General features: G+C 48.2%; 1 protein-coding gene across 1 annotated transcript in view; it reads left to right on the forward strand.

The window, feature by feature from the left end:
* Nucleotides 1-17,540, forward strand: part of PSD2 (pleckstrin and Sec7 domain containing 2) — a 46,207-nt gene that overhangs the window by 18,586 nt on the left and 10,081 nt on the right. The window contains exons 6-10 of the mRNA XM_075056211.1: nucleotides 1,222-1,280; nucleotides 8,482-8,571; nucleotides 9,728-9,771; nucleotides 13,349-13,539; nucleotides 14,737-14,807. Of these exons, the coding sequence (XP_074912312.1) occupies nucleotides 1,222-1,280; nucleotides 8,482-8,571; nucleotides 9,728-9,771; nucleotides 13,349-13,539; nucleotides 14,737-14,807 (455 nt within the window). The remainder of the gene's footprint in view (nucleotides 1-1,221; nucleotides 1,281-8,481; nucleotides 8,572-9,727; nucleotides 9,772-13,348; nucleotides 13,540-14,736; nucleotides 14,808-17,540) is intronic.

Raw genomic sequence — 17,540 nt, forward strand, 5'->3', positions numbered from 1 at the left:
GTCCCCAGAACTGTCAGCCCTCATAGAGAAATACATGATGTTCCCATGAGAAACCCTTCCTTCCTCAGACCATGGTTCTTCCAGGAAAGGGAGAAGCTCATGTGCTGAGTTGCCTTCATCCTGGGCTCGTGTGTTTGATTGCCTTTAGCTGGCAGTGTTCAGAGCTTGGCCTTGAGCATGGGTTGTTCAGGGCTCATCACTATTCCACACAAATGGTGCCTTTGTTTAGTGGCGGCCTGGGATGGGGACAGGCCATGTCTGGCTCTCTGTGGCTGCACATCTACCCCCACAAGAAAAGGCCACTGCCACTTCCCCAGCCAGGCCTGGGGTAAATCACAGCCTGACCCTAGGGCACCAATTCATAGAGCAGGATGCACGAGGGAAATAAGCCAGGAGCATCACGTCATGTCTTACTTGGTCTGTGGAGCAGCCCATCTGTGTGAGCACACCAACTCATGCCAAGAGCAGGGCCAAAGACCAAGGCTGTAGTCTTTCTGACCCTGCCTCCTCCCTGGTGCTCTCTAGCCCTTTTGTGAGGTCCTTGGCAAGGATCAGTTGATGTGCCAGACTGCATTTACATCTCACTGTTGTGAGGTGGTGTGTGGCAACGGGTCTCTTGAGCTTGAACAGTTTCAGGATACAGCATGGTTTTGAAATAACAGCAAGCCACCAGGCTACATGGTAAAGAAGAGGGTGCTGTACTGTCTCAAATGGAAGGAAAACTTCATGTGAGTTTTGTTAAGTCAAAGAGCCAAAAACGCTGCACTAATTTTTAGTTGTGTTTGTTGAACAACTCAAGAGCTTACAGGCTGCCTGGGAATGATGGCTAAAGACCTCAGGACAAACCCCTGAGGTGACTGTGATCAACTGGGGGCAAACTAGCTCTGTTTGCCAGGGTCTCTGCCCCATTCTACAATGGCATTGGCACAAAACAGATACAGAGGAAGACTCAGCAGAAAGTCTGGTGTCTAGAAAGCCATTGACAAAACTGCTTTAAAGTCAACTCCCTGGTGATCGTTTCAGAAAAAGGTAAAGTTTGACAGAACAGAGGATATCTTTTTTTTAAAACTATCTTATGCAGTTGAAGGAAACAAGTATTCTTTAAGGTCCCCAGACATAGCAACTAGCCTTGGTTTTGCAATGGGTGGGCTGCCAAGACAGCAAACACCAAAACTGCATGGGAAGGGGAGTAATCATACCCATCTGACTTGTGTGTTTCAGATGGGATTCATACGCTCACCTGCGCCCTGATGCTGCTAAACACAGACCTTCACGGCCATGTAAGTAGTACTTGGAGAGGCATCCTTCCTTTTTTCCTTCCCAGTATAAAGGTCTGTCCCCTTATGTGGGATGTGTTGCTGGAAAATTGAGATAGGATGGCAGAGAGTACTCTGACCAGCTCCAGGGGGAATTTTGGGTGCCAGGCCCAGACCTGGGGACAGTCCTCTTAGTGTCTCACTCCCACACTCAAGCCAAAGGCATATCTCCTGCTGACATCAGTTATCTTGTACAGGCACAGGCAATGCAGCTTTCTTCCCAGGACCAGTTGCATGCATCAGCCCTGTCCCAGGTCTTCATCGCCAGTCTCTGTGGGGCTGGCAAACAGCAGCACCAATTGTGCTGCTATTTCTTGCGGTGCAGACACCTGAGGCTTCTTTCGTCCCAAAAACTGCTGCAAGGGAACCAGTACTTTCATGCAGGGCTAGATTTGATCTTTCTTTCCCAAAACATGAACTAAGTCCCAGCTGTTCTTTTTCCTCAAGGTGTAACAGAAAGCCACTAGAGAGTTTCATATCAGAGAGGCCTCTGGACAAAGAGCAGGGTGAGCAGAGCTCAGTGCCCAAAGGTGTGGTTGGAAAACAGCAGAGGCTGTAAGAAGATCTTTCACCACCTTTTAGAGGCTCTTTCAGGCAGCATAGGTTGGATTTGTTCCTAAATGTGTACAGGGCAGAGGAGAGTGGGAGGGAAAATAACTGCAGAGGGGAGATGGGACTGGCCATAGGGGCCAGCACTGGGACATTGTGTACCCTTAGAGACCCCTGTTATAGCATACATCTGGGAGAAGGTATGGGGGTATGGGTTGTTATAGCAGCCTGTGCATGTGAAACCTACACACCCTTTTTCTGCCCCACAAGCCCGTGATTTCCAAGCTGTATGATCAGAGTTGTCTTCTGCCTCCAGCTGGTAACAATTCGTTGTGCATCTGCAGAGGCTTGCCCTGATTTTCTCTTCATTATCCTGTTAATGAGAGGACAGTAGGCCATAACCTAGCTCTTTTTTTGCATACTGGTTTATAATCACCTTTGAAAGGAGCCTTTTTCTGTGGGGGTGGGAAGAGGACATTACATGAGTGCTCTTCACCTTTGACAGCAAAGATGCAAAGGCCACCAGCTTCACTGGTGCAATCCTGACAGTCCTCCTGGGAGACCGTCCCCATCATTAGGGCACAGATACTGCCTTCATGACTGGCAAGGTATGAACACAGCAGTCAGTGAAGGGAATTACTGGTCTCTGCAAGACCATCCTTTCTGGACATGTGCTGTAGCCTGCACCAAGCTGGCTACAGCTGCCATGGCCTCATCCTTTGAGGAACAGGCAGCCTGTGACCAGTGTTACACTGGCCACTGGGTCTGTTCCCACCCACATGGCTGCCAGTAACATGTCTAGGCAAAGTGTCTCTGCACGCAGTGGGATAGCAATGGGGCTGGCTTCTGGGAGGGTCTCACAAAGCATTCATCCTTCTACAGAAATGGTTGGAGCCAAGGAAATATTTTCATCAAAGCATTTCCTGCAACAGCAAAAGCAGCATTGTGGCAGAAGGAAAACTATGCAACTTCACTCCAAAGTAATCTTAATATTTTGTCTAGGTTTTTTTAATTTAAAAAAAAATCCTAAATATGTCTCTGGGAAGATAAAAATTATTGAAAAGCCCAAAAAAACCCTAAACCTCACCATTTCTATTTTTCATTGACAAGCTGGCTAAGAAGCTTGATAAGAAAAAATGATCTCATGCTATCTAGGCAAAGAAAAAATAGCTTTCTTTTGACCAGGTGTAGAAATGCCCGAGCTTTTCTTTGAAAAATCTTCTCTTTATTTTTCCGCATGTGTAACATTAATTTCTTCTTCTCCTTCTCCTCCTTTTTTTTTTTTTATTTCCTTCTGCTCCTGGAACCTCTCTTTCTGCTCTTTAACCCTTTACCAGGTGGTAAGTGCAGTCATTCTAGTGTTTTGCTTTAAAGCACTGGCTTTTGACTTGTTTTTTCTGTGTTAAAAAAAAATAAGGATTTTTGTTTGTCTGGATTCCTAAGTGGTTGTGCAGTGTCCTTCACTACTTAGCAACCCATTGGCAGCTGATATGCATCACATGAAATTCTCCTTGTGTAAAGAAACCTCCATAAACGGCAGCGTACCTGGGATTGTGTGACTTGACCTCTCACCCCTTTTTGTTAAAGATGCTGTCACGATATTGCATATCACTTGTTATTTTATTTCCTTTTTTAATACTCTGTGTGTGTTTCAGTGTTTTACTGTGCATTGCCATTGAGTGGGAAATTCCTTTGGTTAGGAAAAGATGGTTGATGTGTCTCTGTAAAGGGGCAGTTCCCTACAGCAGTGTGTCTAGAATGGGCTAGTTCACCATTCCAGCAATGACCATCACATATACTGAGTCCAGGGTTAAAAGTAATGAGACTGGCTTTAAAACATGAGATTTGCACCTGGCCACACTGGAGTTTTGCCTTAGTACTGTTGATTTTCTACCACAGGTACACTCAGGCCCAGTTTCCAAACTGTCTAGAAAATTTACTGTCTTTAAAATGAGACACTCCATTTTCATAGAATCACCTGGAGTTGGTGTTTAAAAGCCAGCATTACAAGCCTTGTAGTATAAACCAGATTGTTGCAACTCTCTACCTTGCTCTGCTGGTGCTGTTTGAGCTCCAGGAGATCTTATGACAAAGTAAGTACTCTTCTGCTCCATCTCTGCTCCTTGGAGACAAAGCTTTGGGATGTCTCCTTTTCAATTGTCACTGTTACCCCTCCTTGTTCAGAACTGCTGGCCATGGAAGGACAGTGACAAATCAACACCTATGCATCACCAGCACTCATGCTTGCATTTTGGTACTTCAGCAAAGCCCAGCTTCTGGAGTCACATTGTAATGTGACAAGCTTTAGCTTTTGTTCAAAAAGCAGGCCAGCAGCTCTCATGGCCACTGAACAAAGCTTGAAATGGGATCTCTGGCAGCTCCTAACTCCACATGTCCCTCACTATTAATCTTACAAACCCTGTGATATTCTCCTTAAGCCAAGCTTGTGGTTTGGTGTTAGCAATAGTGCTGTGTTAGTAGCACTGGGAGAGCAGAAGAGCTCTGAGGTACGAGCAGCTGCTGGTGTCACCTGCAGAATGACACCAGTCTGCCCACAGCAGCTGTGCGTGGCCCAGGGGTCATTGGTACCCAAAATTTGCAGGTTTGTTCCCTGCAATGGGGTGATTTTTTTTCTGCAGCCTAGAACACATCCACTGCCAGATCCCTTGGTCCAGTCAGACCAATGACCCTCACTTCATGCTGAAGCGTAAATGTGGTTGTTTGGGTTTTTTCCCCTGAAGATGGGTGTTTAGGAGAGGTCAAAAGAGCCTGAGTAAAAGCAGGGCCTTCTAGGGGCATGAGGCTCATGCTGGAGAGCTCACAGGAGATGTACTCCACTCACCACTTTGCAGCTGAGATGTTTGATGCCTGGGGCCTCTAGCCCAGAAGCTCAAGTGGTTTAACAGCTCACAGACTGCTGGGGAGAGCACTCCAGATAGCCACCCTTCATGGCCTCTGGCCCCCAGGAACTGTTTCTCCTCTTGGGCCTTTCACATGGCACCTGCTTTTCCCAGGTATGAGCATCCAGCTCCATACTCACTGGCCCAGCCTCCTAAGGCTGGAACTTGGCAACAGCCAAGGGATGCCAGGCTACAGCCCAGAGTCTTCTAGAGGTGGATAGAGCCATCCTGGACACTTCAGGAGATGGTCTGCGATCATCTTGGATGAGTCAGCTCAGCAGCAGATGGCTGAGGCCCAGAGGAGGCAAGAACCCAACTGTAAACAGGGGAGTTAGTTACACTGGTTTGAAACAATGGGGTAGCAGGATCAGCCCTGTCTACCCTTCATCAGATCAATCTCATCCTTCCTAATTTTTTCTTATGCACTCTAACTGTGCACCTTGTCTCTGCATCTCTCCATTTTCATACACTGTTTGCAGCCGTCCACCTCTGTCTAGCCATTCCCATACTGTCTCTACCCATTCCTCTAACTATCCATCCCTTCTCATCTATTTAATCCACTGTTTGCTCGCTCACTCTCCATCCAAGCACACCATGCTGATTGTCTGATAGTGATTTCTCATGCTTTGCTGCATGGCCTGGAGCAAGCAAAGATGGGAAGAAGTTCTTTTCTGCCAGGGGGACATATCAGGAATAGTAGCTACGTGTGGCTGTGAAGCAGCCTCGCTGCTTGTTCTATTGCTGGTAAGTGATTGATGCACCACAAAAAATCAAAATGCCCCCATCTGTGTGGCTGGCCAGAAATGAAGATGCATCTCCCTGCCCAGCGGTCCCAGTTCAGCAAGGGATATAGAACATCTGAACACTGAGCTTTGAGGTGTGCAGATACATTCACCTGAAGATTATGTCCACATGTGAAGATCTTGCTGAATCAGCAAGGTGGCCTACTGCATAAGAAGGCGCCCTCATAGTGACCATTTCCAGAGTTGTTCCTAGGATTCCCTATACTTGCTAAATACTGTTGCAGCATGTGAAAGCTCAGGCAGCCCCTGGTGCTGGTGCCGTTGATAATGAGGCAGTTGTGATCACAGAACTGTTTCTTTGCAAGTGTTGATCAAGTGAAGCTGTGAAGTCCGTGTTTTTTTGTTTTCTCTGTTCAGATGGTGTTGATTTGGAGGCACTTGCAGGGCTTTGTATTTGAGTGACTGGCTCCAGGCCACTTCTCAAAGCAGCAAGCTGAAGTGTTAAGGTATCGTTGACTTGAGGTTGTATTGCATCTGAGCCACCCCAGCATCCTGTGCTCAGTCCTACTGACAGCCAGCCTGAATCGTGCCCCGATTCTGCAGTGCTTCAACAGTCTTGTCCAACAAGCTGATTCATAGTATTAGCATCCTTGCTGGACCTTTCTCATCACCTCTTCTGGCTGTCAAAGAAAGGGTATGTTTTCATCCTTCTCAGTTGCTCAGCAATTAGCTGCTTTTCCACAGTGTGGCTGCTGTCTCCAAGCTCAGAGATCTTCTTGCACAAGAGAAAGAGACAAATCACAGAATAAAAAGCCATCCCCTGGGATTAATATATGTCTTGGGCACAGTATGTGAGAAACCCAAAGAAGGGCCTGCAAGGCTGGTAACTTATGCCACTTTATCTCACTGTATCGACTCACTTCCTAAAATGTGTTGGCCTCTGCATTCATTGCTGGATCACTGCAACAAGATCTCTGCAGGCAGAAAGACCTGTGCTGTGCACTCTGCTTTCCTGCCTCAAGGCAGGGGTAGAAGTAGTCACCTTCTCTCTGTGCAAAGTAATTTGGTGCCTCAAGGTCTCAGGCAACACACTTACCTCACCTTCAAACTCCCTCCCTTGTGGAAGTTCATTACTGCATTTTTTAATGCACTCTCTCACCCCCCTTCCTTTCTCCATTCACATGCCTTTGTGCTGCTGGCTTTTTTTTTTTTTTTTTTGGCTGTAATTCACCAGCCAGCAAGTACACAAATCTCTCTTCTCTCTTCTGATAAAACCTAGCTTGTCTGCAGGTTTCCCCACAGCTCTTCTGCAGCTAGTGTACCCCCTGAGCACTAGCTGGCAGTAGCCTCTAGCTGTCAGGCATCAGCTGTGGGTCTCCCCTGTGAGAAAGCAGAGAGCCTCATGTTGTGCTGCACTGTGTCCCAAGGCACTGCAGATTTGTAACAGTGCTTTATTCCTCTTTTTCTTGATCTCTCAAGGGTGCCAGCTCATCTGGAGGTGGCACTGACAGGAGGCATAATTAAGAGTATGAGACAGAGCTGCTCAAAGGCAGTGCTGACTCCCTGTGTAGCCAAAGAGTATGTCTGCACACACAGATGGTGGGTGTGTGTGGGGCCATTGTGGGCTAATCCCAAGGCCTCACTCTTTGCTGATGCTTTCACCTGGGGAGAAGCCTCCAGGTCATCTGTTGTGCATGTTTGTGGGCAGGGGTTTCTGGTGTCAGTCTCTTTCAAGAGGTTATTTTCTTGCACAGAGGACACATCTTGCCCTGCAGGGCACCTGCTATATCATCTGCTGCAGCTTCATCCCCTCCCAGTGACCCAGTGAGGCCCTTCTTCCTCACTGACTCCCTAAGCAGGCTCCTGGCTCTGCTGTTCTTGGCCATCCTCCCAGGTCCTCCTGGATGGCCACCCTGTTGATACCTTGATGCAAAGTCCACCCAGTGTCAGGATGCTGTTGGGATCTTTAGGACCACTGGTGGCAGCTCGTGCTCTCCTCTCACTAACTCCGTTGTCCTCTCCATGTGATGTCACCACAGGGTCTGTCCTTGGGGACTTCACTCCAGGGTGTGAAGGCTGCAATATGACATGGCACTGGAGACACCTATCTTTCCTTTGTGGTATCAGACTCCTTTTTCTGAACCCTACAATTCTCACTGACTCCTCCACACCTCTGCTCCACTCCTTTGGAGAGGTAGGATAGCAGGGGAAGGCTTGAAAAAAGGCTGCCTGCCTCCAGCCCCTTGACCCTTGCAGGCTGAGAGTGACTCACCTGCTATGGTGAGAGGTAAAGGGTTTGGGAAGACAGATGCCACAGACTGATATCAGGGATGCCAGATGACCTGGCAGCATCAGCACCAAATAGTCTTGGCATTAGAACCTTGGCATTGTTCCAGGTTGTGAGATTCTCCCAGTGTACATGTATTGCCCTCACATGCCACAGTACTCAAGTTCATGCAGTACCAGTAGCAGGATCATCTCTTTTCATAATGGCAATCAAAAATAACAGTTTCTGTGAAGGACAAGTAATTGCCCAATGCTGGCTGTCTTCAGATGTTGACACTGCATACTCACACAGTTTCACACACGACAGGCTTGGAGACACATCCAAGCATTGCAATTTCAAGGCAGTCTGAGTACTTGTCTTGGGTTTTGAGACACAGACTGTGTACCAGGACCAACCTGGAGACCAGAGGTGAGATCACTTAGAAAGTTTGGAGCAAGAGCTAGAGAGGTTATTTTCAGGTGTTTTATCTCCACCATTAAAAAAGAGGTTATTTGAAAGGTTTGGGTGCTGGCATGAGCAAATAAAGCAAAAAGCACAATAGAAAATCAGAGCAGAAGACCTTTCAGCTTTGAGCTCTTGGGGCAAACCCAGACTTCACCGCTACATATAAAATTGTTCTTTAAAAGACACTCTGATTAAAGTCAAAACTCTCCAGAAGTTTAATGAGCTGCTTCTTTGCCTTACAGAATATTGGCAAAAAGATGTCATGTCAACAGTTCATAGCAAACCTGGATGGCCTGAACGATGGGAAGGACTTTGCAAAGGATTTGCTGAAGGTAACATGATATAAATAGATAGTGGGATACTGTCATTATTATTGTAGTGCCACCTAGTCCTGCTGGGACACTCTGAGCCCTTGAATCAGCATTTTCCAGTGCACAATTGTTTCATTAGAAGGATTGTAACCCACATGGATATCTTCTTCTAACTCACAGTGAGCCACCAGAGGTCTGTTCCCTGGTGGTGTTTTATCCAGATTTGTGTCATATCTGCCCTCAGAGCATACCAGGGGTCCCTCTGCCCCACGGTAGCTCTGTGATGCAGCAGACAATGTACAGAACAAGGTACCCTCTGCCCCCAAATATGACCATCTGGCACTGATACTTTTATCTGCCTTTACTTCCATGTAATTAGATGTAGTGTTCCAACACAACTAGTTCAGTACCATGGGATATTGGTTGAACACCGCAAAGTGAGTATTTTCTCCTTCCACATGGTTTAACACCACCACTGTTGCCTGCACCTGCTGCAGATCCAGCAATCTGAACTGGATTTTGCTGTATGGAAGGAGGTTGAAACGACCAGTGCCATATCAGGGGTGTCACATCGTGCTTTAGACGACACCCCCACCTCCCAGCAAACCTCACCCTACCTCACCCCTCAGTGTGGTCAGGGCCACCTCCACATTTTGTTTTCCTAGCCCATTCCTGCTTCTTTCTCACTGCCTCAGGGAAGTAACTGGAATTTTGCACAGGAGGAACTGGAAAAGTTGATCCCCAAGGTCATTCATTCCTACCCTGCTTCTCAGGGCAGCATTCAAGCCTCCACTGTCCTTTTCCCCTAGTCAAGACACTGGAGGTGTCTTGGTGTACCCCAGAGTCTTTTATCATCTTTGTGTAGGCCAGGATTCACTCAGGACTAGTTGCAGCACCTAGAATTAGTCAAAAATATCGTATACAGGCTCCTGACCAAGGCTGGCTGCCAGATCCCTCTGCTGCTGACATGTCCAGTCCAGTACCTAGCATGGCACATAGACAAAAAAGGGTCGAGCAGGACACCAATTGTCTGTCTCATTGGTGAATACTTCTCCAGGACAGTTCAGCAAGGAAGGTATCTCTCCAAGAACACAAGACAGAGTGTGGTGGAGATGGTCTCCACCACCCAGACATGTCTTCCATGAGAGACACAGCTAATACCATGTTCTTGTTTCAGACACTATATAACTCCATCAAGAATGAGAAGCTGGAGTGGGCCATGTAAGTATACATTAAGCATTTGAGAGAGAGTGTGTCTTTCAAAGTAGCTCACAGGTCTTGAGTCATGTTTTTAGCTGCAGAAGCTCCCAGAACATTTCCTGCCAAGCCCTTAAGCAGTGAAGTCCCTCCTGTAGGCAAGTTAGATTTATTTATGGCTTAGACACAAAAGCAGATGGGGAGGTTGGTGGCAGCCAGTGGACACAGGGTCCACAGGCATGATCTCAAGGAAGGGAATGCCCTCTTTGTTTACTATTACACCTATAAAATGCTGGTCCCACTCCAGGTGCTTCAGAGGTCTTTGCACAAGGAGCTCAAGATTTGGGGTTATTTTGGTCACTGAGACTTTCCATCTCTTCCACATAGTTTCTTCTGGAAGTAGTATCAGAGAATCACTCAGGCAGGAAGGGACCTTGTGAGATCTCCAGTCCAGCTTCCTCCTCGAAGTATGGTCAACACTGAATTCAGACCAGGATGCTCAGGGCTTTGTTCAGTTTGATCCTGAAAACCTCCGAGGATAGAGAACCCACAGCCCCTCTGGATCCATGAACCAATGCTTAATTATTCTGAGAGTGATATTTTTTTCTTATCCATTCGAAACCACTGTTGTTTTGACTTACGCCCACTGTCTCTTGTCCTCCTGTCATGCACCATAGTGAAGGACCTGGCTTTGTTCCCTCGATAACCTCCTCACACATATTGGAAGGCTGCCATGAGGTCCCCCAAACCCATCTCTTCTCTAGGTTGAACAAGAGCAGTTCCCTTAGCCACTTCTTACATAGCAAGTGCTCCAGTCCCCAGGTATCTTAGTGGCCTCTGCTGAACTCTCTCCTTGTTGATGCCCTTTCCTGTATTGGGGGCCCAATACTGTTTGCTGTATCAATATATGATGTTATGAGTGCAGACTAGAGGAGGATGATCAGTTCTCTTAGCCTCCTCACTGTGCCGCTGTTACACAGCCCAGATGCTCTTGGCCTCCGTTTCTGCCAGGACACACTGGCTGGCTCCTGTTCATCTTGCTGTTCACCAGGAGCGCCAGGGCCTTTTCTGCAGAGCTGCTCCCCAGCCAGTCAGCCCTGGCCAACCCTCCTTCAGGACCAGTGCAGTACTAGGGTGTTGCATTTGGTGAGGCTCCTGTCCCTCTGAGTGGTGGCCCTGTACCTCTCATTTTTATGTCGTCCACAAACTCGATGAGATGTACTCTGTCTCCTCCAGATCATCATTTGTTACTCTGAAACAAGTCTGGGAACAGCTAGCATGGTGGCCTCCGTGACAGGTTCACGCAGCACCTTCCTCAGCCCTTCTTCCCTTGCTCTGCTACCCACCCCCTGCCCAGAGCACAGACCAGGACCCTCAGCAAGGGGTGTGCTGTGCTCCCCAGCCCCAAAGCCTCCCCACCACTGCTGTGGGGAAGCCCATGACAGACCTGGGGCCTTAAGCTAACACAGTGGACATTTCTCTTCTCCTCTCCTCTCCTCTCTTCTCCTCTCCTCTCCTCTCCTTCTCTCCCCTCCCCTCAGATCTCTCTTGTCTCCAGAGGGTTGTGGAACTGAGCAGGATGTTCTGGACCATTAGCTCTATCACCTGCTCTTCTCCTCATATTGTCCTGGCCAGAAAAGTGACTGGAGACAGTTTGATCCTACCTCCCTCCCCAACTACCTGGGTCAAGCTTTGCAGAGCAGGAGCCTCCATTGCCAGCCATGCCCCCAATGGCAGCAGTGCTCACTGTGGGCCAGTGTCTCCTTTGGAAAGGACACAGCCAGCTGGTGGCCCTGGAAGGGCAGTGGTTTCTTAGTGGGTCACATAGTATCGGTTTCACTTTAAAAATAATTTTGCGTGGCATCTATGTGAGAGGAAAGCAGCAATGCCAGCTCTGCAGCAAAGGCCGCATCAGCGGGTGGACGTAGTCACGAGAGGGAGCCCTGCAGCTCCGCAGAAGGTGCCGGTGGGACAGTTTACATAAGAGGAGTTCAGCAGAAGTGCATCTGCTTGCTGGATGCGGGCAGTGGTTACACAATGCCTGCCAGCACATGCTCCCTGGCTTGAGCACATCCGAGGGATGTCAGCCCCCCGCGATGTCCTGCTGCAGCGGTACAGTTCCAGTCAGCAGCATCTAGCCCCCCTCCTGCCCTCCTCCACCCACCCAGCTTGTATCCTTGCACCCCCTCATTCACCCCACACTGACCTGGGACCTGCCTTGCTGCAGGGTGTCCTGCTTGGTTGCAGATGGACAGGCTGCAACACGAGAGACCTCTCAGCTCCTCTGCTGTGGGACAGATGCTCCCTGACATGGGGTACCTGTTTTTCTTTCGGAGATGTGGCACTGAGTTGTAACCTTGCACAGGCGAGACCCTCTTCTCCCTGCTTGCTTCTTCCTTCTGTCCTTGCCCATCCCAGGGAATGAAATGCCCTTGCTCACAAAGCCCAACTGGACAGGCACCACCAAGCAGGAGCTCAGAGGGTGCAGCTCCGAGAACTGAGCCCCGCTAACTCTCCACCCAGGTGCAGTGTCTGGGCTCTGCCTAAGCCTCAGGACTCCTGTGGGTGCTGAGGGCTGAGAAATCATCCTTCTCTTCCAAGAGGTGTCTGATGCTTTGGCCATGTACTTGCTGCAGGTGGGAAAGTGTGGGGTTTTTACTGCTTACATCCCAGCTAGTGGATTCATCCCTGAGTCACTCCTCAGCTGAGGTCCCAATCTAATCTGCAACCTAAGGTGACCACTCATACCATTTAGACATTGATGTATCACACAGGGCAGAAATTCCCTGTTTGCTCTCCCTCCTTAATGTCCCAGGGACACTGGGAAATATCACTTCCCATACAAGTTCTAGTTGCTATTTGCCAGAGTATGTTTTACTCCAACCAGGAAGAGGCAGGCTTGGTGGAGTCAGTGGACACTTCCATAAGCTGCTCAGCCCGTGCTGCCCAGGGTCCAGGACCAGGAGATCTGTGAGAAGAAGTAGTTTTTATGGAAATGACCAGCACTTCTTGCTCTCTGCTGGCCCACCCTGAGGACACAAGTGGGGAGATGATGTATAACCTATTCCAGGGGCTTGTGATTTTTTGATCAAGTGGCCCATCTCCCTAATGTCTGCAGAGCTTTTGCTCCTTAGAGATGCAGAGGACATTCCTCAAGCTCCTTCAGCACCTAGGAGGCCCCAGGGACTGCCTCTCAGAGGTTGAGAAACCCCAGTGATACCTGGTCTGCAGCAAAAGACCTCCTTAAGCTCTGATTTTAGGGCACAAAATTGGAGACTGTCCCTGTGAAATGCTTGTAGTCCTCAGAAATGGTGTGTCTGCTGTTCCCTGGTGTTCAGACAAGCACCCATTCCCTTACCTGTTTTGAGTAACCTCACAGTGGGACCACTGGGACAGTTACCTGCCACCCATGCTCCTCCCAGCTATGTCCAGGTCACCACCGTTGGCACACTCTGTGTGTTACAGTCCCTGCGTCTCCTTTCATTTTCTTTCTCTGACTAGCCTTGTAATAAATAACTCTTTAAAACCAAAGCAGATAGTTCATACTGTGACCCAACCCACATGTCCTCCACTCAATCTCTTCTCTGACTTTGTTTCCAAGTGATGAGGACGAGTTGAGGAAATCACTCTCGGAGCTGGTAGATGACAAATTCGGAGCCAGTGCGAAGAAAGTGACAAGGATTGTTGACAGCAGCAACCCCTTCCTGGACATCCCCCAAGCGCTGAACGCAGTCACCTACAAGCACGGTGTCCTCACACGTAAAACCCATGCAGACATGGATGGGAAGAGAAGTACGTGTTAATGGGACAGGAGAAGATGTGCCCCAGGCAGTACCAGAACCTTGCCCTAGCCTTCTCTCTGGCTCTCCTGCTGAAGGCATTTCCTCACTGCATCCCAGGGAACACAAGAGAGATCCCTAGATCCATGAGTGCCAGGGCAGAGGGAAAGGAGGGTGTTTTGAGGCATTTATAGACACGACTATTTTCAGGAGGCCTCAGTCTTCCCTTCTCACTGCCAAGGAACCTAACAGTGCCTGTCCCACACAGATAAACCTGGTCTTCCATCCTGTTCATGGGCATAATCCTGAATCCCACATTCTGAGCAATGGGGTGAGGGTGGTTCCACAGCAGTTGTCCACCCCAGCCCTGACCTTGGGGACAGTCTGGTCTTTGAAGCTTTGTTCCTGTCCATATTCTGCCATGTGCTGGAAACAGCTGCCATGTGCTGGCTGGGCAACAGGATGCCTCCTAGATCTGCTGTCAGCATATGGGAATACAGAAAAGGTAAAGGAAAATATATTTGGGAACTGTTAATGAGCAGAGATTAATGAAACCTTGGATAACCCCTTTTGCTAACTGATATGGTTGGCCCAGTCACTGCAGCTGATTAAAAGTCTTGAGTAGAGATTACCACCAAAGGCCTCCCTTGCTTCCAGCACTTTCTTAATAGCCCATGCCTGGAGGATTAGCTGTCTTGTGGTGATGTAGATGGCTCCCCTCACCTCCCACCCCTCTCCAGCTTCCAGCAAGCTCTCTGTCCCCAAGTCCATCAAGACGGCTGGTGTTAATGCTCCCTCCTCAGTGGAACAGAAGCTGCCTTATCCAGGGTATGTCTGCCTAACTCATCTGAAGCAGAGGGGCTCAGGGAATGTCTCTGCTCCTCAAGCATTTAGTCCAAGGAACATGAACCTGGGTTTGGAGGAGCAGGCACTTCCTGCACATGTCCACTGGTACCCCTATTACCAACTCATCTCTGGTTTTGACCTGCTTGTGTTCCTGCTGGGAGGCTGCATCTCCCAGCCCATGCCTCTCAAACACATGTCCCTGCAGACAAGCCACTCATAAGCCATAGCTTGGAGGTGTATGAGCTCTGGGCATCACTGCATGCCTCTGGTGTGTCAGGAGAAGGGTTGGTTTTGCCAGAAAAGTGAAGGTCAAGCAGCACTAGCAGAAGCAGACATATATAATTAAATGTTCTTCCTTTTTTAGCTCCCAGAGGAAGAAGAGGTTGGAAGAAATTTTATGCTGTGCTTAAAGGGACCATCCTTTATTTACAAAAGGTAACCGTGGTGGACTATCCCATATGCTGTTTCATGCTGTCTCCAAAATAGTCATGCTGTCCTAAGCAGGAGACCCATAGATGCAAGTAGAGGTGAATCCATGTCCTAATGCATGCATGCACATCTACAGAGCACCTCCAGAGACCAGTATACAGAACTGGAGGATGCCATCATCTTTGGTGGTGGTGTTCATGCTAAGGGCACTATTCACATCCTGAAAAGAGGGCTATACAGAAGAAGTATGAAAGAGGGAATATTGAGGCAAGATTTCTGCAGAAGTGTCCCAGCAAGTAGGAGCTGTTGGGGAGGATGAATGAACAGGTGATACGGAATAGGTGAAATAGGATGTTGGAGAGACATGCAATAGGAAGCTGAAGAGGTGGAGCATCAGACCAGTCTTATCCTGCCTATTGTTTTATTTGCTGGCATAGGTCTGATTATGAGCAGCTTCACTGAGTCTGGTGTGGACCATGCTTAAAGTTTCTCTTCTCCTTCAGGACCTTACTGAGCTGGGTCCTTCCATGGGTTGCCAAGTGACACTTTCTGCCTCTCTTCATCTCTGTTTGTTCTGTAGCCACCTCTAGTCAACACAAGTATGAATCCCAGGTCCTCATGGGAGGCAAAGTCACCGTGGAAGGGCTTCCCTGCATGCTATAGCATTCAGCTCTCTGCCTTTCAAGACACTTGGATGCTAGGAGGATTTCCATGGATAGTCTATTCTGTGGGAAAATCCAAGGAGCCTGGATAGGGGCTCACTTGAATGTCAGTGTGAGCCAGCCAGGGATGCCAAATGTCTGTTCATCATGCAACAGCATAACCCACTGAACTAGGTCTGAACTACCTTAGTAGCACATGCTGTGCAGTAACCCATTGAACTCACCTTGCTGGAACAGCACTCCCTGTGGGTAGATGTTTCTATGTATTGCAGCATTATCTCCAAAGCAATGTCAGTAAACAAACATTGGATTATATAAGAAAGGCAGAAAGATCCTCAGGGCAGCATGGAATTATGACTCAGAGCTCGTAGCACACCCCAATGATTCTCGTGTTTTGCCAGATTCTATGGCACATGTCACAAAGCCAACAGAAATCTGGCAGCCGCCCATCGTAATTTACAGTACGGGTTGCTCTTAGCCAAGTGGTATTTTTACAGCCTTGCCACTCTCTCCTGCAGCTGAGGGAAGCTGCAGCATACAGGAGAGCCCAGATCTCCAGCCCTCTAAGTGTGGCATTCTTCAAGTCAGTGGCACTCTTATATCTCAGTCTCTTGTCTTGTTAAAAGTCTCCACAAAGGGTCCACCGAAGAGGTCCTCATGCTGACCATGGGTGATGCATGAGGATTTAACTTGTACAGCGCTACCATCAACATTTAATTTTATGACAGTTTTTCTATGGAAAAAAACCCCAATTTCATCAAAATCACAGGAACCATTTAGATCTAAATGAATTTTTCACCAAAGACTTCTAGGGCATGTCTCTTGGGATGAGTCTGTTGAGGGGGTATATATCTGGAATGAAATACACTTTCAGGACAGAATTTTCTTCCCATGCTGGACCAAAATCCAGATTAGTGAAGATTTTCTTGACTGCTTGGATACCACTAGAAGGAGCCATGAAGCCAACACTGAGTGTCGTTGCTGCTGATGGGGCAGAGGGGTTGGGTTTTCTTTGCTGTACAAGGCTAGCAGCAGTAACCAGCCAGACTGTTATATTACCATAGTTCATTATGTTACTACTAGGTGTTTAGAATTTAAAAAGAGAGTGAGGATGAGATTGATGTGGCAGTTAGAAGGCCAATGTTCTTGTCTAGATGACCTTCAGGAGCAAATGGTTAAGAGACTGAGGGCTTTCTTTACAAACAAGGACTGAAGAAGAAAAACACCTAAGATTTGGCTAGGTTATGAAAATGTCTGATAAATAACAGCCGTGACTGATGTGTAATTAGCAGGAGGGACTGGAATTGCCAAGGGTGCCCCAAGGAAGTAGCATTTGGAACAACAACAAAAATTAACCTGAAGAATGCTTGGGCAAAGGATTTGGGCAAAGAGGGGTTTCTTAGTCATGAGCAGCTGCCAGACTGTATATGGTCCTCTTCAGAGGATTCCTTGGGCTGGGCTTGGCTGTAGACAGTGTCAATCATCAGGCTTGCAGAGACCGGACAGAAGGATGAGACCACAAAGACAAAGTCCTTGCCCTGCCACTTCCAAATATTCCCAGCACCACAACAGAGAGTGGATAAACATCCATCTGCCCTGTTGATTCTTAGTGCAATTTCTTGCCTATGGGGTGGTTTGCAGAACAAGAGAGTTGCACAATACAGGAAGGAAATGGTGTGCAGCCTCCCAAGCTCTCAGTGGAAGATGCCTGCAGATAAACATAAGATAGAAGCTGGCTTGAGCACAAATCACTGGGAAAAGATTTTCTGATGTGAAGATAGAGGAGAAAGTACCTGCTTCCACGCTCACCTGATGCCATGGAGCACAGGTTCAGCCTGTTCCAGTTTTTTGCTCAGACCAAACCAAGGATCTAGGCTTTAATAGGAAATTCCCCGAAGTTTAATAGGAAACTCTTCTCAATTTCATTTTGGGGAGCAAGTTGAGTAGACATAAGAGTGAGAGAGTGAGGGAAGGAGGTGGGAAGGAAGCCCTGGGGAGGTAGGTGTGTAGAAAGGAGGAATGGCCAGATACAGAGAGACGTGGACATAAGATAGGCAGAAGAATGGGTAGGTGGGTG

Source organism: Buteo buteo, chromosome 24 (assembly GCF_964188355.1).
Source record: "Buteo buteo chromosome 24, bButBut1.hap1.1, whole genome shotgun sequence".
Taxonomy (NCBI): Eukaryota; Metazoa; Chordata; class Aves; order Accipitriformes; family Accipitridae; genus Buteo; species Buteo buteo.